The sequence below is a fragment of the Ahaetulla prasina genome, chromosome 13 (assembly GCF_028640845.1).
Source record: "Ahaetulla prasina isolate Xishuangbanna chromosome 13, ASM2864084v1, whole genome shotgun sequence".
Lineage (NCBI taxonomy): Eukaryota > Metazoa > Chordata > Lepidosauria > Squamata > Colubridae > Ahaetulla > Ahaetulla prasina.
Window position 1 is genome coordinate 15,819,447 of NC_080551.1, and position 21,290 is coordinate 15,840,736.

A 21,290-nucleotide genomic window follows, 5' to 3' on the forward strand; every position below is an offset into this window, starting at 1 on the left:
AAATGCTGTTCACAGCGCAATCTTAGCAATCACAAAAGGGACAAGGCATTTGGGAAGTTAAATAAAAACTCGCATAACAAATATAAGAATAAGAAGAATAACAATAACAACAACAACAACAGCAACAACAGAGCTGGAAGGGGCCTTGGAGGTCTTCTAGTCCAACCCCCTGCTTAGGCAGGAAACCCTACACCACTTCAGACAAATGAGCTTCAGAGCTCCTACGCTTTGGAACGAACTTCCCCCTGGTTTATGCCAAGTGCCTGATCTTCGGACTTTTCGCCGTGAGCTGAAAACGCATTTATTTATCCAAGCAGGACTGGATTAAAAGTTTTATTTAATTTTAACTGGGGTTAATTATTAATTTTTAGGTAATGGGGTTTTATCATTTTAACTGCAATTTTAAATTCTGGCCTATTTAAATAAGTTTTTTAATTAGTTTTTATTGTGTATGATTTCTGTATTTTATCTGGCTGTGAACCGCCCTGAGTCCTTCGGGAGATAGGGCGGTATAAAAATTTGATTAAATAAATAAATAAATAAATAAATGGTTATCCAACCTCTTCTTAAAAACTTCCAGTGTTGGAGCATTCACAACTTCTGCAGGCAAGTTGTTCCATTGATTAATTGTTCTAACTGTCAGGAAATTTCTCCTTAGTTCTAAGTTGCTTCTCTCCTTGATTAGTTTCCACCCATTGCTTCTTGTCCTGCCCTCAGGAGCTTTGGAGAATAGCTTGACTCCCTCTTCTTTGTGGCAACCATTGAGATATTGGAACCCTGCTATCATGTCTCCCCTAGTCCTTCTTTTCATTAAACTAGACATACCCAGTTCCTGCAACCGCTCTTCATATGTTTTAGCCTCCAATCCCCTAAACATCTTTGTTGCTCTTCTCTGCCCTCTTTCTAGAGTCTCAACATCTTTTTTATTATAAATCATCCTTCGCCAATTGATTTTTTTGCAGTGGGCGGCCGTACCAAATTGAATTAATCAAATCCGTTCGCCACCATCCAGTTCTACTCAACTGCTAATCAGTCAATTCCTAGGCACAACGGCCCAAAATATTTGAAAGGGAACTAGGTTGGGGAATGTTGTTCTACGTACTGTCACTTATTACATTATTTTTTTCAGTTCTAATAATTTAGATAGGTAGATAATCTGCTCAGGAAATGTCGGTGATTACAAAATGAGAATTTAAGCCCACACATCTTAAAGTTGCCACGTTTGAAAAGCCTTGTGCTAAGCAAACACCCTCTCAAACCACACCCTCCTTCTACAGATGTCATTCTTCAGGTACGTAGTCCTATGCTTACGACAGTTCATTTAGTGACCATTCAAAGCTGCAACAGGACTGAAAAAAGCAACTTATGACCATTTGTCTCACTTACGACTGTTGCAGCACGGTCGCCTGATCAAAATTCAGATGCTTGGCAACCCACTCATATTTATGACGGTCGCAGTGTCCCGACCTTCTGAAAAAGTCAGTGAGGAAGCCAGATTTGCTTAACCTCCAGGTTACTAACTTAACAACCGCGGCGATTCACTAACTTAACAACTGCCGCAAGAACGATAAAATGGGGCAAAGCTCACTTAAAAGTGTCTCGCTTAGCAACAGAAATTTTGGGCTCAACTGTGGCCGCAAGTCGAGGGCAACTTGTACTCTCTTTATTATACAGGTTGCATTTTCGGTCTTTGTTACCTAGGACTTCCGCTGTTGCCATAATTTCACAGGTGTACATGGCAGCCATAAGCCTCTGGGGCTTGGCCTGCATGGCGTAGCGGCACGCTTCCTTCATGGTTGCAATCAGTTGGCCTGAGAAAGGGCCGTAGCAGTCTGCATTCAACATCTCCCCTTTGCGCTTGTTCAGGGATTTTAGGCTGGACCTCTCGCCCTCTTGGGGTTCGTTTTCAGAAATGGGTTGAGTCTCCGTCGTTGACGGAGAGTGGGGTTCTTCTTCGCCTCCGGCCTCTTCTGTCGCCTTCCCCTCCTCTGAATCTTGCCTCTTCAGTGACATCTGCTCGTCAAATCTGCTCATGTCCCATTTCTCCACCGAAAAGCAGACGCCCATCAGTGGCTCTTCGCACATCGGTCCAGAGAGCGTAGCCAACTGAAACCCACTGATGATGCTGTTGTCAAAATCCCGATGCAGACCGGCTTCTTTGGTCGGCTTGACGCCTTCGAGGCACTGCCAAACAGACCTCTGGTAGCCTTCGCATCTGTTCAGTAAGATGTTAGGTCCGCATTTTCGAGGTCCGAATGACCAGATTCCATCCACGGCATTTCTCCATTTCCGGCCCGGCAGGTTTTGTTCTAGTTTCTGTTTGAACTCCTGTATCCGGCCGAGCGTCTTCTGGTTCATCTCCTGGGTTTTCTGGTCTTCGTTGAGAGAAGAGGTAAAGAGCTCGATGGTGCGGATCAATTCGCTGTTTTCCTCCAGCAGTTGGGTTACTTCCTCTGGCAACGGCGTCGCTCGTACACTCAGGGTGGCGTATTTGTTTGGTGTGGATATTGTTATGAGTCCATCTGAATCCACTTGGACCCCTTCGGGGATTTTATTCTGCTCCTCCTTGCTCTGGTGTATGACCGCAACTTTCTGCTGCTTTCCGATTTCTTCGTTCACCATATCCACTTTGGGAGGCCTCGTGATGGTTTCTCGGAAGGGGATGATAGGCTTTGAGACACTGATTTCTATCCTGGCAAACCTATAGAAAGCCAAAAAAAAAAAAAATAGCTCGAGTCATATCTGACAACGGTTTAAGTCCACTGGTAAGTTAACCCTCATTATCACCTGATCCCAACATCGAGTTTCTGAGCGATCGTATTAAGATATTTCTCTCCTGCTTTCTTAGCAAAGCACCCACTGTGCCATCAAAAGAGCACTAGAAAGAAAATGGCTGATTTTACAAAATTGGGCACAAAGAAAAGACATTTTATTGCACATGAGGTTAGTAATTACCTCTAGCTTGGCTTTCTGGTCTCACAGGATACAGGAAGGTTGTTTTGAATTTTCAATCTGCAGCATTCCTGATGTTGTTTATTGTCAGAAGGCAATCTATTTGTCATCATCCCAACCATTACTACTGTATTTTTCGGAGTATTAGACGCACCTTTTTCCCCCAAAAAAGAGGGTGAAAATCTGGGTGCGTCTTATACTCTGAATGTAGCCCCGCCCAGCTTCTCAAAAGGAGGTTTCAGAGGCTGAAAAAAGGATCAGAAACGAAGCTTCAGAAAAGAACTCCCCAAACAGAGCTTCAGAGGCTTTTTTTCTGAAGCTGTTTTGGAGGCTTTCAGAAGAAGAAGAAAAAAAAGAAGCAAAAAAAAGCAAGGCACAGAGCTCACAACCAAGGAACCTGTTGCTAAAATTCACCTCTGGGAACAGCTGATTGGGGGTATTCCAGAAGGCCGATCCACCTGCCAATCAGCTTTTTTCTTATTTTCCTCCCCAAAAACTAAGGTGTGTCTTATACTCCGAAAAATACGTTAGTTATCTGCAGCGACAACTAGGTAAATGAACTGATCAGGACAGATTCTTTTCCAGCTTCTCTAACTAGACCCAGTCCTCACTTAGTGACCATGTTTCAAATGACCAAATTAAGGAAGTTTGAGGTGGGAGGGAGGGAGGGAGGGAGAGAGACAGACTCTACAAAAATCATTATTTGGTGCCATCTCATTCAGATAAAATTCTCTTGTACAGCTAAACTAGTGGTACTCTCACTCCAGTGAACGTTATCAGATGCACAAAATTTGATAGTAAATCTGTGGTCAGAATTATTATTATTATTTAATTAAGTTGTATTTGTGAATGGTTGCTAACTGAAGTGGTCGCTAAACAAAAACTGAGTGTATGTCATAGTAGCACTTGTCTGTAATTTGATGAGGACGACACTGAATAACCTAGCTTTCTGTTTTTACCCTGGCATAAAGTTATTATTATGAGTCCAACTGCCTTAATAATGCTGCATAAAAGCCATTTCTGTACGCATGGTTCTTTTCGTGTTGTTGTTGTTTTCCCGTAACCCACCTTTCTGTCAAGTCATCCAAACAGCGCTGAAGATGGACTTCCCCTGCGGTAATTAAGACATGTTCTCCCGTCTCTTGGATCAAAATCTGCACACAGGGATCAGCCTGGTTTAACAGCTTCATTCCTTTAACCAACTGAGGCATCTCGCCTGGAAAGTCAAAAGCATGTTCAAATGCTATGCTGCAAGAATCATGCAATAGATCAAGAGAGCTGCAGAACAGGAGAGTGAAATCTTTCATTCTAAGTTGAGAGTCACATCAACTCCATGACGATTCTTTAGAATGAATGCTCTAGAGCAGGGGGTCTCCAACCTTGGCAACTTTAAGACTTTGTGGACTTCAACTCCCAGAATTCCTCAGCCAGCTTTGCTGGGAGTTGAAGTCCACAAGTCTTAAAGTTGCCAAGGTTGGAGACCCCCTGCTCTAGAGCAGGGGTGTCAAACTCAAGGCCTGGGGGCTGGATCTGGCCCATGGGGTGCTTATATTTGGCTCGCGGGGCTGCCCTGGAAACAGCGAAGGACCGCCTGTAGTGCCTCTGCCAGCGAAAACACAGCTCGGCGGGGCCATGTGTGGCAGTGATGAAATCTGAACCGGTTTGCTACTGGTTTGCTGGCTGCACATGTGCGCTGTGCACCAAGCGCACATGCGCAGGCCCAGTACACACCAAAAGGAGGCTTGGGAAGGTAAGTAGAACAGCGAAGGGGATCAGCTCTGCCGCGCGATTTAGCTTTGCTAGAAAGCAGGATTCCCTCAACATTGTCAAACTATTCACTAAGTCTGCATTACTATTAATCTTCTCGTCATTCCCATCACCCATCTCCTTCCACTAATGACTGTATGACTGTAACTTTGTTGTTTGTGTCCTTACGATTTATATTGATATTGTTTCTTGATTGCTTCTTTGTACCCTATGACTATCATTAAGTATTGTACCTTATGATTCTTGATGAACGTATCTTTTCTTTTATGTACACTGAGAGTGTATGCACCAAGATAAATTCCTTGTGTGTCCAATCATACTTGGCCAATAAAAAATTCTATTCTATTCTATTCTATTCTATTCTATTCTATTCTATTCTATTCTATTCTATTCTATTCTATTCTATTCTATTCTATTCTATTCTGTCCCGTCCCGTCCCGTCCCATCCCATCTCACCCTACCCCATCCTGCAGTCTTTAATAGAACAGAATATCCTTACTTGGGTGCTTCGGCTCCACGGCCACTCGTACAATTGGCGTAGCTTCAAAGTTGAGCGGATTAAATGGTGGACAAGCCGGAGAGGAAGATAAAGTTGCTGATTTCAAAACAAACTCTTGCAAGCCACCTATTCCTGAAAGGCATCAAAATAGGAATTCAAAACGCTTATTGCATCAATATCGGTTCTCTCACTAAAGACGATGGAAAAACATTAAAAAAAAAACAAGACAGGGCACATTTGAACTTAGGTTACAGGTTACTTTTATGACGCGCACAGCATGTACAGATCGGAGGAACTAGGAGGCTGCAAAGCATCTTTCTGCAGGGAGAGAAGACTGTTTTTCCTAAAGGCATCGTTATAAATGATAGAGAATGGGCTTTCTAAAGACTGATGCACTACAACTCCCAGCGTCCCTTATCATTGAGCAGGCTGGCTGGAGCTGCTGGATGTTGACGTTCAATAAAGATCCCAAATTCTCCATGTTTGCAGCCAAGGGAGGCCGTCCCATTACCAACAGAGGGACAGACACACAATCATGTTCCAATTCCCATTAAAAAAAAAAGTTTATTAGCTAATTTAAAGGGATGCAAGAGACACAAATTAGGGTAAATCTGTTCTAGTAATTCTTCTCTGAACAAAGGGAAACATTATGTCTCTGTTTGCAGTATCTTTTTCCCCTCCACTCAACATAATTGAGTGGAATCAGCCCTCTTCTTCTATTTGCTTACCTCTCCTTTGGACACCTCTACGTTCTTCTCTTTTTATAATGTCGCTAGAGACGGCATGAAATTTAGATGTAGCCACGGTGGCGCAGTGGTAAGAATGCAGTACTGCAGGCTATTTCTGCTGACTGCCGGCTGTCAGAAATTTGGCAGTTTGAATCTCACCTGCTCAAGGTTGACTCAGCCTTCCATCCTTCTGAGGTCGGTATAATGAGGACCCAGATTGTTAGGAGCCATAGGCTGACACTGTAAACCACTTAGAGAGGACTGTAAAGCGGTGTATAAGTCTAAGTGCTATTGCTATCGCTAACGCTATTTATTATGAAACGAAGATGATTGATCTCTTTTGAGTTGATGCTACTGAGACTTATTTATGTCTCTCTAATGATAGACGCGGACGACAGACGATAGAGAGGATGTGGTGGCTCAGTGGCTAAGATGCTGAGCTTGTCGATCAGAAAGGTCAGCAGTTTGGCGGTTCGAATCCCTAACGCCGCGTAACGGGGTGAGCTCCCGTTACTTGCCCCAGCTTCTGCCAACCTAGCAGTTCAAAAGCATGTAAAAATGAAAGTAGAAAAATAGGGACCACCTTTGGTGGGAAGGTAACAGCGTTCCTTGCACCTTTGGCGTTTAGTCATGACCATGGAATTGTCATCAGACAGCGCTGGCTCTTCAGCTTAGAAACGGAGATGAGCACTGCCCCCTAGAGTCGGGAACGACTAACACATATGTACGAGGGGAACCTTTACTTTTACCTAACGAAAGACTGCTCATATGGCTATCATTCAACCCAATGGGGAAAGTCATGATGAGAAAAACCAAGGCACTGTGATGAATTTATTTATTTATTTTATTTATTAATTAATTTAATTTATATACCGCCCTTCTCCCGAAGGACTCAGGGCAGTTTACAGCCAAATAAAAACAAATATCACAAAAATTAAGAAACATTTTAAGAAGCTGATTCGATCAGGCCAAAACAGACTAAAACTATAGTAAAACCCCCATTACAACTACATTAAGCTAGTCCTGCGCGATAAATTCAGGGCGTTTATCTTTGCAATTTCGAGAATTCACTTTTTAGCATTTGTCTGTCCTTCATCATCTGGACTGACTTTCTGAAGGTTGGAAAATATATATTCAAGAGTCTTAGACTGAAGATGCAAATATTTTCAGTACATATCTGAGATGTACTGAAAATATTTGCTCTCCAGGCAGTTTATAATGAAATGGAACAAGCCGTAGAAACATTACGTTTTAGGATAATGCCAAGTGAGAATGCAATGGCTGAATTTTTCAGCTATCCTTATATTTTACTTGCAAAACAAGCAGTCAGATAATTAAAGTTGAATTTCCTAAGACTTGAACTTATTATTCTCAAAGCCTAGGGCTTCCTTTTGTAAACCGTGTCCTGGCGTGTACGTTTTTTCTTTCAAATGAGTTTATAACATTTATTATCCTGCATTGACACTGAAGTATCAAGTCTGAAATACCAGCAATAATTGGATGGTACCAAGCACCACCTACAAGAATGGCATTTTAAGTTTAATAAAGCTATTTAAAATGCTGTAAAAATTAACCAAAGTGGAAATTAGAAAAGAAATCATACTTCAAGGCCACCAGCAACAGCATGAACAGCCAATAAATTACCTTTTCCCCTCCCCCCCCCAATTTTCAGATTAAAAAAATCTTCACTACTGTGGGTGTAGGAACAGATGGCGTAAAAAAACACACAATAGGAACAGCTCAAACATGCTTGTCATTACTGGATGTTATTAATAAGAATCGTGTGTCATGCTGTCTAATTATAATGGCAAGTGCTCCAAAACAAAGTTTATTGACATGATTCTTTTTCAACAAAAACAATTTCTTGTTTTCTTATTCTGGCTACATCAGGAGTTTTTTATTTTTATTTTTTTTCTTTAATTGCACTAATCCTCAAATGGAAGAGAGATAGATGAATATGAGTTTAGTTTTTAACCAGTTTCTCATTTTACTTGGGTCTATTTATTGTGTCTGCTTTATATGGAGAATTGGTTTTAAAAAAGATAATTTACTGTGTATTTTTGTTTGCACTTTTAAAAAATAGCGTACTTTTGGATAAAATTCTGACAACGTGTGTGTTTTTGCAGGCAGTTTTCTTTAATACTGTATATAATGCAGGTGAACATTGTTCCATTAAACATGTACACTTTTTAAACATCCCACTATTCGTATGTTTCAAAGTATTTCAAACGTGGAGTCTTGGCGTCCGCGTGAACAACCATTTAAATATGAGCCAGCAGTGAGCAGCAGCTGCCAAAAAAGCCAACACAGTTCTGGGCTGCATAAACAGAGGGACAGAATCAAGATCACGTGAAGTGTTAATACCACTTTATAATGCCTTGGTAAGGCCACACTTGGAATACTGCATCCAGTTTTGGTTGCCACGATGTAAAAAAGATGTGGAGACTCTAGAAAGAGTGCAGAGAAGAGCAACAAAGATGATTAGGGGTCTGGAGGCTAAAACGTATGAAGAACGGTTGCAGGAACTGGGTATGTCTAGTTTGATGAAAAGAAGGCCTAGGAGTGACATGATAGCAGTGTTCCGATATCTCAGGGGTTGCCACAAAGAAGAGGGAATCAAACTATTCTCTAAAGCACCAGAGGGCAGGACAAGAAGCAACGGGTGGAAACTCATCAAGGAGAGAAGCAATTTAGAACTAAGGAGAAATTTCCTGACAGTTAAAACAATTTATCAGTGGAACAACTTGCCTGCAGAAGTTGTGAATGATCCAACACTGGAAGTTTTTAAGAAGATGTTGGATAACCATTTGTCTGAAGTGGTGTAGGGTTTCCTGCCTGGGCAGGGGGTTGGACTAGAAGACCTCCAAGATCCCTTCCAACTTTGTTATTCTGTTCTGTTCTGTTCTGTTCTGTTCTGTTCTGTTCTATTCTATTCTATTCTATTCTATTCTATTCTATTCTATTCTATTCTATTCTATTCCATTCCATTCCATTCCATTCCATTCCATTAACTGTGTCACATAATCCAGGAAAATGCAAGTATCAAAACATAACTGCATTCCACTTTGCATAATGGATTGGAAACATTAATTACATTAAAGCGGCAAACCAAATCATGGTCAGACGAGGAATGCATGTGCTTACCTTCACAAGTCCCTTACACAGAATAATTATAAAGTGAGTGTGGTCCAGAGAGAGAGAGAGATTTTATTGATTTGTTAATAAATACAGAAACCCCTTCATATATTTTAAATTCAATTTTAAGTGAATGAGTTCTTTTGAGTCCTGAAAAAGGAGAAGCCATCAACACATCTGGTAAATTTACCGATGTCGTTAGAGGCCTTGTCTGTAACATTCCCTCAGAAGGAACGTGGGAATGGAAACTAATCCTGATATTACCGAATTCTGTCACAGGGAGCCTTCTTAAATCAAGGGGGAGAAAGTCTGTGTGAGCCTTCAAACAGATAACTAATGTTTTCTGCAGGCTGGCAAGGAAAGTCCTATGGATAAAAAAAAAAAAAAAAACAGAAAAGAAAGGAAAGGAAAATGAACCAGAATTCATTTCGTGAAACCGCAACAAGGAAAACATGTCCTCTCATAACAAACAAACAAAAAAGGGGGGGGATGTCAATTTGATATCTCTTAGGAACGCTTTAAGAAAAGTTTATGAAATATATTTATGAAAATGAAAGAAAATCACAGTTAGCAACTATCCAGGCTGGGTCTCACACTTAGTGAAATAGGAATTTTCACTCCAGGGCTCCCTGTATTATACAGCAATACCAGTGGTGGTATTCAGCCGGATCTATCCTGTTCGAGCGAATTGGTAGCAGAGACTGCGGGAGACTCTGCCCACCCACCTGGAAGTTATCACATCCCATTTTTGATGCTCTGGGCATGCACAGAAGGTTCTGCGCATGCACAGAGGTGTTGTGCACTCACATTTACAAACCAGTAGCAAAGGTAAGTGAATACTACCACTGAGCAATATGTCTATGAGAAGAGGCTCTAGTAAAAAATTCACATGAGTGCTCAAAATCCACTGTAGTATCAGTCTTTGAGTAACATTGGCATTCTTTGTATGCCTATTAGGTATTTCTTGATCTGGAGATGAGAACATGCCAGTGTTTTGCATTATATTCACAGCCTGAGAATAGCAGGGGACATCAGTTGAAAAGGAACAATGTGTTGTGACCCAGGCCCAAGTAGATAGTAGTAGACGCAATCAGTTCAAAAACAGACTTTATTAGAACGGCTGAGAATTAACTCATTCTCAGTGTAGTCCAAACTAAGTCAAAGCAAATTCTTCATAACACAATTCTTCAGTCTTATCACAAACCTCGGTCTAATTAGGCAAACTGCCAAAGGCTTTTCTTGGCAAAAGTTCAAAAGCAGAAGACGCCGACAAGAAATAAATGCAGCAAGACAAGGAGCAAGGCTATCAATGTTGTTTTCTGGCATAGAGCCCAAACGCTGTTGCTGGTCTTTTAAGCCTTATGGGAGAGGCCAATCATCTCTTGGCCCTACTCCCGAGTCATCCTCTTTGCTTTAACTGCTTTTGCCTTCTGGCAGCTCTTCTCATGCGTGCATTAGGAACAGGCTCCTCCTGTTCCTCTGCCTCACTACTGTCAGTCTCTGGAGGCTCCGGTCCACACATCACTCCCAGATGGCCCTGGCCCCACCTCTGCCTCTGATGCAGAGCCCTCATCCGGGTCTTCTGCAGCCTCCAGGACTGGCCCATGTTCTTCCTCAGCCTCATCGCTGTCTGACTCCTTTGCCAGCTCCACAGGCTGCTGGGGGACCACAACACAATGATGGGAGAGAGAACCAAGCCTACACCAATGTACTTGATGGCAAAGCTGGTCTAATCTTGCTTGGCCAATGAAAAACCAAGTAGGTGGATGGAGATGATCAAAGGATGGGGTAAAATTAAATATGTACACAACTCAAGTCTCAATATAAAATGTGGATGCAATTGCCAAAAAGCAGTGTATTTTAAGAGCATTCCTGTTGTTCTGCCTTGGCTTGTTTATTTCCCATTATAGCTAAAACAAATTTATCACACATATCCAAAGCTTCTAATTACTATTTATAAAACACAGGAAACCAGCAAGTGCCCACACTTAAATTTAAAAAGCAAAGATCTAGACTTGCAGTTTAGATACAAGGCAAAACATGTATCAAAGAATGAAAGGTTAGAAATAGTGTATTACACACACACACACACACACACACACACACACTTTTTTTGCTACTTAAAGAGAAGGATCTTTCTCAGGTAGATAGATCATGGAATAATTTTTATTTTTGCTACATTATTTTCTCTAGAGGTTTTGGGCTCTCATTAGCTCTGAACACTGGCAATGGATGGCAGGGGCTGACACAAGACCAAAATAAATGAAGATCGCTGGGATTGGCAAAAAATCTAGTTTAATGAGCCACGGTGGCACAGCGGTTAGAGTGCGGTACTGCAGGCTACTTCTGCCAACTGCCGGCAATTTGGCAATTCAAATCTCATCAGGCTCAAGGTTCACTCAGCCTTCCGTCCTTCTGAGGTAGATAAAATGAGGACCCAAAATAGTTGGGGGCAATAGGCTGACTCTGTAAACCGCTTAGAGGTCTGTGAAGCACTGTGAAGCGGTATATAAGTCTAAGTGCTATTGCTATTTATTTCCTTCCTTCCTTCCTTCCTTCCTTCCTTCCTTCCTTCCTTCCTTCCTTCCTTCCTTCCTTCCTTCCTTCCTTCCTTCTCTCCCTCCTTCCTTCCTGTCATGGTGGCACAGTGGTTAGAATGCAGTATTGCAGACTAACTCTGCCCACAGCCAGGAGTTCGATCCTGACCGGCTCAAGGTTGACTCAGCCTTCCATCCTTCCGAAGTGGGTAAAATGAAGACCCATAATAGTTCAGGGCAAGAGGCTGACTCTGTAAACCGCTTAGAGAGGTCTGTAAAGCAGTATATAAGTCTAAATGCTATTAAGATAGCAAACCCTCCATTTAAGATGTCATGTAATAGTTGCCTTGATTTAGCTTCCCGTCCTGTTCCATAAGGTGTCCCTGCTAATAGATTGAAGAAGATGGAGCAAGAAGACCCTTGCTTATTAAAAACACCTTCCGCTTTTATCAATTCTGTTCAGAATCTTTTCCTTTCCTCTTTGTCCTTCCAGCAAGAAGCATCAGGGCGTGATCCAGTGTTCACGCCCGGCTACTTCGCTTCCGTGTCTTGCTTGCCATCAAAAGACTCCTCTGAAGCTAAATATGTCTGGCTAAAATTTTTGCTGACTAAACAAAGAGCTTTGCAAGAAGGGTGTCATGTATCAGCCACAAGCAGAGAGAGGCCAGGCAGCGTCTCCTCCAAGACAAAGAAGGAACTCTGGAAAGCAAATGTTGGCTTCTCCCCCACCCCCCCGGTTCCCCCCACCCCCCGCCACCAAAAAAAGTATCTCATTTGCTCTTCCATTAAAAAAATAAAAAATAAAATCCACTGTGAGGCTACGAGACGGAGAGAGACCAGTGAAACCCAGACGGCCCTACCCATGGTTTTATTTACCCGAATAAAAATGTAATGAAAACCACTCTAAACACACCAAATGCTTTTAGAAAAGAATGCCCCAACGGTAGATGCTGTTTTACCCTCCTTCGCACAGTGTTACCTGCAATCAAATAAACACTAATCTGAGATGTGTAGATGAATAGCGGATGTGTGAGAGAAAGGGGAGAGACGCAGCAGGTTTACAAGGTGCTAACAGAATTCATTAGCAGCCTTCCGGAGAACTGAACTGTAGGGTTAAGTAGAATTTAACGTGGACATTATTTTTGGACCTTACACATGGAGGTCTCCTGCATTTAACGGTAACAAGAGTTGGAAGGGACCTTGGAGGTCATCTAGTCCAACCCTCTGCGCACGCAGGAGACCTGTACTAGGGATCCAAACTGCCAAAATTTCTGATCGACAAGCTCAGTGTCTTAGCCACTGTGTCAGTTTTGGAAGGCAATTTTCTTTTTGCTTTTTAACTGCCACATATTTTAGCTGGGGAAGTTGGAAGGGGGTTGTTGTTGGAGCGGTAGAAAGTTAGTCATAACAACATTCCGTATTCAAGGACATCCAGCGTCTGATGGAGAATGCCTGAAGATTGTATGCAATTGAGTGTGAAGAGTTGACTGGACAATATGATGAACTTGTGGGTGTGGGGCAGGGCTGTGAACTGTCAACTGGGTGTGGAAAACCTGGAAGTTTTCCGTTTCGGGTTTTCCCAGCTGTGCCAACATGGCATCTCTAATAAATTGGAACTTTGAGGAACCTCAAGCCTCAGAGCTTTATTTCGTTGGGGGTGTTCCTTGGAACCTTGACACACTGAGCCATATAGATATTGAGCAGATCATGGTGGAATCAGGTTTTCTTGGTACACGTGATCTTCGTTTTGAGAAAAGTTTCATGACCCAAGACTGTTCTACATAACATTAATAGCAATAACACTTAGACTTACCTACCGCTTCACAGTGCTTTTACAGCCCACCCTAAGCAGTTTACAGAGTCATCCTATTGCCCCCAACAATCTGGATCCTCATTTTACCCACCTCGGAAGGATGGAAGGCTGAGTCAACCGTGAGCCGGTCGGGATTGAACTCCTGGAGTAAGCAGTGAGTTAGCCTGCAGTACTGCATTCTAACCACTGTGCCACCACAGCACTTTGAAGTAATGAAACCAACTCTTTCCCCATCTGCTAGGAGTTCAGATTTAAGAAAGGCCATTGGTTTATTATTAACATATTAAAAATAAGTTGCAGAATTACTTCAAGCATCCTGAAATTTAATCATAAAACAATGTATATGCCATCCCTGGAACACAATATTCCTCGAAAGTCAATGGGAAGCCAGATTTACTTAACAACCATGTTACTAACTGAACAACTGCAGTGATTCATTTAACAACTGTGTCAAGGAAGGTCATAAAATGGGGCAAAACTCAACAACTGTCGCATTTAACAACAAGCATTTTGGGTTCAGTTGTGGTCGTAAGTCGAGATCTACCTGTACCATATCCAACCCACGAAGATTTATGCTGGTTCAGTTCTGTTGTTCCTTCTGCCTCTACATAGACATGCCACAGAGTAGATCAATATCTGTTTCACTTCCCACGTTACGTCATAAGCCATGGTTTACAAACCATAATGACAGCACACAGGATGACAAAATCAAACAAATCACAATCTGGTGTATGTATAAACTGACATTTTTATCCTTGCAGATTAGCAGAGTTGGAAGGGACCTTATAGGTCATCTAGTCCAACCCCCCGCTCAAGCAGGAGACTCTACACCATTTCTGACAAATGGCAGTCCAATTTTTTCTTGAAAGACTCAAGTGATGAAGCTCCCACAACTTCTGAAGGGAACTTCTGTTCCATTGGTTGATTGTTCTCACTGTCAGAAAGTTCCTCCTCATTTCTAGGTTGAATCTCTCTTTGGTCAGTTTCCATCCATTATTCCTTCTCTATAATTAGTTATAATTATTCATGATTAATAATTATAATTATAATTTAACTTTACAGTAGCATGCCTTCTAATGACCTTATTATTCTTGTTTGTTTGTTTTTCTTGTCTGCTTTCAGAGCAATTAGTTGATTGATGGGAATGAGTCTGGATTATATTAAGACGCATAACTGGGTCAGTTGATACCTTGACATCTAAATTCTCATATTCACCTTCAATTTGACTTCAGCTTGAATAAGATATCATAACAAGGAATAACGAATAATTCTACAGCTATCAATGAATTTGCTTGCAAGTACAGACTCTGTCAATAATTGGATAGGATAGGATTATCAAAATAAATAATAAATTTACTTTACAGATTCTGGCCCATATTCTAAAGCTCCAAACCAAGCGGTGTCCTTTTTAATTTAATTTAATACTGTGCAGCATTCCAGAGTCAAATAACCTTGACGTTACTAAACATAGCTCTTCTCTTTCCCTCGCTTGCTTACCGAATAGTTCTCAAAATTAAACAAAGTCAGTTTTCTGACTCATAGCCAGGCCAGCAACAACCCCAAAAACACTTTCACAATTTCAAAGACGTCGTGAAGCAATATGGATTTTTCCCCCCTCCCCTGGCTGAAGGTGAGATTAAAAATATACCCCCACAGAGTTCTTTAATCTAAGAAATTGTAAATGTCAAATGCAAATCCTTGGGGAGAAAAAAAAGACATGGTTTATGGAAGACAGAGTTTGCCCAATTTATGTATCATAGAAAAAACAGAGTTATCTGCTCCGGTGGGCAACTGGATCTGACCTACCAGAAGGATGAAATGTCACAAGATCTAATACCAGTGTGTACCTGCCAACTCTGTTCCTCAACAGAATCCCCTGTTGACTGTGCCTGATCATAGTGCTCAGAGGTGGGTTTCAGCAGGTTCTGATCAGTTCCGGAGAACCGGTAGCAGAAATTTTGAGTAATTTGGAAAACCGGTAAATACTACCTCTGACTGGCCCCGCCCCATCTATTCTCTGCCTCCCAAGTCCCAGCTGATTGGGAGGAAATGGGGATTTTGCAGTATCCTTCCCCTGGATTGGAGAGGGAATGGAGATTTTACAGTATCCTTCCCCTGCCACGCCCACCAAGCCACGCCCACCAAGCTACACCCACAGAACCGGTAGTAAAAAATTTTGAAACCCACCAATGATAGTGCTTTTATTGATTGATTGATTGATTGACTGACTGACTGAATTTATATTGCCACCTATTCGCCCATGGCGACTCAAGACGGCTTACAGAATATAAGACCACATTTAAAACAATAAAAACTAACAAAAAGAATCAAATAAATATAGTACAAAATAACAAAATCACCCCCCACCCCCTGCCCCGGCAACAGCTGATCACTGGGCTCCATCCCGCTCTGGGTTCCCCAGGCCCGCTGGCAGAACGGCGCCTTCCGGAAGAATATTAGAGTGGGGGCCGTTCTAATCTCTGGCATTCTCTGGCAGAGAATGATGTTTTCCTCTTGTTGTTAGTGTCAACTTTATCCAACTTGTACCTCCATTTCAGAGGGAAGTCTACATGCAAGTTGGAGGCCAGTAAAAAAGTCAGAGCAATTCAATTGGTAAGGGCCGTGGTGGCACAGGCTGTAAGATAGCCTGTTATTAAAACACAGCAGCCTGCAATTACTGCAGACTCGAATCCCACCAGGCCCAAGGTTGACTCAGCCTTCCATCCTTTATAAGGTAGGTAAAATGAGGACCCAGATTGTTGGGGGGGGGCAATAAGTTGACTTTATAAATATACAAATAGAATGAGACTATTGCCTTACACACTGTAAGCCGCCCTGAGTCTTCGGAGAAGGGCGGGATATAAATGTAAATAAAATAAAAAAAATCAATTCAGAATAGAGCTGGAAGGGACCTTGGAGGTCTTCTAGTCCAATCCCCTGCTCAAGCAGGAGACTCTATACCCGTGTTGGCGAATCTATGGCATGCACGCCAGAGGTGGCACACGTAGCCCTCTCTGTGGGCGCCATCACCAGCTGCTCTTCTGGTTTTCGGTGCGTGCATGCACGTCGGTCAGCTGATCTTCGGGTTTCCGGTGCTCCGGCGCGCGCATGCACACACATTCCAGTTTGGGCACTCAGTGCCGAAAAGGTTTGCCATCACTGCTCTATACCATTTCAGACAAGTGGCTGTCGAGTCTCTTCTTAAAAACCTCCAGTGATGGACCATCTACAACTCCTGAAGGCAAAGCTGTTCCACTGGTTGATTGTCCTCACTGTTAGGAAGTTTCTCCTCAATTCCAGGTTGCTTCTCTCCTTGATTAATTTCCATGCATTGTTTCTTGACTTGTCTTCAGGTACTTTGGAAAATAAGCAGAGGTGGGATTCAGCCAGTTCTGTCTGATTTGGGCGAACCAGTAGTAAGTAGCAAGTCCGCCCATCCGCCCAGACGTAATGCGTAAGGATTGCGTATGCACGGAAGGCCGTCCACAGGCACAGAGAACGTGCGCTCGCTCACATTTGCGAACCGCTAGGGAAGGTAAGTGAATCCCACCGCTGAAAATAAGTTAGTCCCTCTTCTTTGTAGCAACCCCTCAAATACAGGAATACTGATATCATATCACGACTGACATGATACTGCTGAGCTCAGACACCTGCCCTTCTTTCTCTCCTTCTCCGCCTCCCTTTTGGAAGCTGGAAAAATTAGCTAGAGGACAATGGAGCAAAATGACTCTTAAGGACATCTTGTTCTAGTCAGCTTTACCTATCAGCATCTTTGATAACCAAACTATGATTTGGCCACGCAGCTGGAGAGCAGGTTCAGACCCACATGCAGAGGTTGGGAAATCAATATATAATCTGAGAGTCCAGAGTAAGTGGATTGTAACCTTATAAATGGTATTTCATTGTGGCATCTAGCTCTCGCCTCACAAGCAGGAAGCCATGAGTTCGATCCTAGGTAGAGGCAGATATTTCTCTCTCTGGGCACACTGAGAATATATCTGCTGAACATAACTCCGCATTGGCGACAGGAAGGGCATCTGGCCAGTAAACACTCAGCTCCATTCAGTTGCCCAGACTCCACCCAACAAGGGATTACAGGTCATTAAAAGAAGGTATTGATAATCCAGCCTCCCACCTGAAGGAAGCCCTTACAGTCTTAATACCTTCAGCAGGTAACACTGGGAGTTTCTCCAGCACATACAGCAGATACAAAATCACTAAATTTGGAATCACTTCAGGATAATTTGAAAGATTTTATGAAAGAATCTCTTAAGGATGCTATGAATTTGCAAACCTCTCAGATAGAAGATGTTTAAATTAATTACAGAAGAAATGTCAGAGATGAAAAAACAGATGTTGTCCCAAAGATGTTTTTTCAAAAGGCAACTGGGCTTTGTTTTTCCCTGAAGACCTTTCGCTTCTCGTCCAAGAAGATTCTTCAGTTCTGACTTAATCCAAGCTTTTTGAATGAGAAGCGGAAGATTCTTCAATGAAAAAGCAAAAGTCCAGTTGCCTTTTGAAAAAGTACCTTTGGGACAACAGTGACCGTGGATGACTGAGAATCTCCCCAGACTTCAGCGGCTTGTCTTTTTTGACTTCATCGCCATATGGCGAAAAGAAAGAGTTTGTGAAGAGCTGCTTGCACAGGTTAAATGGATTAGATGTAGAAAACAATTTAAAAAAAAAAAGAACATGAAACAGCTGTGGGAGGAAAAGAAAATGACGTGAGGTGGCAGAAGCCGGTGTGCTTGCAGTTTTGCCTGCTGTCACTTCTGATGTGTCGGCCTAACTTGCTCCCGAGGTCCCTAATCAACTTAAGACTATGCCCTGGGGAGGCAGCAGCCAGCCACATCATGTCACTGAAATACTTTTGGCCACAACACCCAAACCAAGGAGGAGGACGGCTTTTCAAAACAGTGCTCGTTGCCGACTGTTGCCTTTACGTGTGGTGTGATATGGCCAAAACCACATTGTCTTTGAGGTCACGTCAGTCTTTGGGACTTAGCTTAACAAGGAGAGCCAAGCGCCATACAGTATGCAGACTTTTTTTTAAAAAAAGTATTATTGTAAAGCTGACAAAGTTTAAAAGGAAAGCATGAGCATCCATGGGGAATAATACACATGTGAGTGGGTGTTTTGAAGACCAGTGTCAAAATTTAAATCCCTTTGGGAGAAAAACCACGGCAAGAGCTGTGATGGCGCAGTGGTTAGAAGGCAGCATTGCAGGCTAAATCTGCCGACTGCCAGCAGTTCGATCCTGATCAGCTCGAAATTTACTCAGCCTTCCATCCTTCCCAGGTGGATAAAATGAGGACCCAGATTGTTGGGGGCAATTGGCTGACTCTGTAAACCGCTTAGAGTGGGTTGTAAAAGCACTATGAAGCGGTATATAAGTCTAAGTGCTATTGCTATTGCTAAGAGTGATGCTTTGATATGCTTTGATGAAAACAGGAGTATTATTTTCATGTATTATCATGCATTTCATCATTGCATTAAAGCATAAACATCCAGATTTAGCAAGCTTTTCATCAGAGATTGCAGTGGGTTATTTTACTAATAGATGGAACTAACAAAACGAAAGTTCAGAGTCAACTTCTTGCTAGTTGGGGGGGAAAAAAGCCCACTCATGATGGCCATTGCGTTTTTACTTACTATACTAAGATTTTAAATTTATTTAAAGCCAAGGTGGCGCAGTGGTTAGAGTACAGTACTGCAGGTTACTTCAGCTGACTGCTAGCTGCAGTTCAAATCTCACCAGGCTCAAGCTTGACTTAGCCTTCCATCCTTCCGAGGTTGGTAAAATGAGGACCCGGATTGTTGGGGGCAATATGTTGACTCTGTAATCCGCTTAGAGAGGGCTGTAAAAGCACTGTGAAGTGGTATATAAGTCTAACTGCTATTGCTATGATCTGTTCTACTAGCCATGATGACATGATTCATACATAATATTAAACTACAGCACTAAGTCAAAACAAACAAAAAAAAACTATTTTGGCTGAGCTACGTGTGAAGCACATCACCCTCCAAGTCTTAATAACCTTCACTTCATTCAGTGAATCTCAGAAGCAATTCCATATCTCAGTTCTCAATTAAAAAGGCACATTACAAAACAATTCAATGTTATTAAAATTCCAAATGTCATTATCTTCAAGTACAACCTTTAAGGGATTGTGCTGTTAAAACTTCAAAAGAGCAGCACTTGCAATAGTTTTGAATCGCTGAGGTTCCACTGTAGTTGCTCGGCACAAAAAAAAAAAAAAAAAAAAAAAGGGTTCTTAAAACATATTTTTTGTTTTGTTTTAAGAATGTATACCCCACCTTTCAATCACAAGCATTCCTGAAAAATAGAACAGTGCAATCATTTTTAATGAAGCAGAGTTATACCATGCTGCTGGCATTTTCGATTAATAGGTCGACAAGAGGAAGGTTTTCCCAAATAACACATTTTTGGTAAATCTGGGTTATGTTTTATTGTGACATTTTAGAATTATGATGAAAGAGAGAGAGAGAGGGATACACACATAGTATGTGCGTGTATATACAAAGAATATGAAACAGAATCTGTATATACAATTCTCTCTGAATGATAGCTGCTTATTTAGGTGTGTAAAGATAAAGAAGGATGCGGTAGCTCAGTAGGACGCGGTGGCTCAGTGGCTAAGACGCTGAGCTAGTCGATCGAAAGGCCAGCAGTTCAGCCGTTCGAATCCCTAGTGCCAAGTAATGGGGTGACCTCCTGTGACTTGTCCCAGCTTCTGCCAACCTAGGAGTTTGAAAGCACGTAAAAAATGCAAGTAGAAAACTAGGGACCACCTTTGGTGGGAAGGGAACAGCATTTAGTGCACCTTTGGCGTTGAGTCTTGCCGGCCACATGGCCACGGAGACATCTTCGGACAACGCTGGATTTTCGGCTTTGAAACGGAGATGTGCACCGCCCCCTAGAGTCGGGAACACATAGCACACATGTGCAAGGGGAACCTTTACCTTAAAGATGGAGTATATATATTTATATGTATAATGTTCACAATGAAATCTTTTTAAGAAACATAATCCTAACAGCGTCTTCAGACTGAACATCACACTTGCCCATGAAGTGATAAGTGAGGAGGGAACCATGCGAAGGAAAGTGGGGTGCCCCTGAAAAAAAAATATCCAACTTGTAATTTATTATAAATTCATCAAATAGATAACGCTATCCTTTCCACGTCAATACGATTTTCCTTCAGCCGTGCTGAATATTATATCAAAGCGCTGACACTATAGGTGGCCAGTTCGGTGTTAAGTAAAGGATGAAAGGACGGATGATGAAAAATACCAACTCATGCTGATTTCTAATGGAAGTTTCATCTTATCAGTCACCCCCCCCCTCAAACTACAGTTCCTTAACCTTTTCTTATTTAAAAAGTTACTGGAATTGGAGGGAGACAGATAGGAGGTTCAGGAGGGCTTACATCGTTCATCCCAGCAAAAGGCAGCTTGATGTTGTGTCTGCGCCCCGCGAGCCGGGCCCCCTGCCAGAAAGTGATTTGGAAAGTGAGGGGGAAGGGCCAGCAGGACTTACCTCTGGAGCACCGGCTTCCCTGGCTCAGCTCCAGGAGCCAAAGGCAGGCCAGGTGGAGGAGATAACGAGGCCTCCGTCCCCTGACTCTTTCCTCCCCCCAGGCCACACCTCCAGACCCGGCTGATGGCAATCAGGCCTGGATGGATCCTAGGTTTCATAGGCAGGAGTGGCGGGAACAACAGAAGCAGGGGTGGGGCAGGCCTAGGAAGTGCTGAGTCATGGAGCCACACCCCACAGGATATAAAAGCAGCAAGGGCTGCTATACCACTTCGTGGCAAACAAATCAACTGCTTAACTA

At 42.4% G+C, this 21,290-nt stretch overlaps 1 protein-coding gene across 4 annotated transcripts in view; it reads right to left on the reverse strand.

Moving 5' to 3' along the window:
- The window catches only part of EFL1 (elongation factor like GTPase 1), a 72,125-nt gene that overhangs the window by 11,181 nt on the left and 39,654 nt on the right, over window positions 1-21,290 (reverse strand). For all 4 annotated transcript variants that reach the window (XM_058156298.1, XM_058156300.1, XM_058156299.1 and 1 more), the window contains 3 exons: window positions 5,219-5,350; window positions 4,021-4,168; window positions 1,698-2,701 (listed from right to left, as the gene is read on the reverse strand). In XM_058156298.1, the coding sequence (XP_058012281.1) occupies window positions 1,698-2,701; window positions 4,021-4,168; window positions 5,219-5,350 (1,284 nt within the window). The remainder of the gene's footprint in view (window positions 1-1,697; window positions 2,702-4,020; window positions 4,169-5,218; window positions 5,351-21,290) is intronic.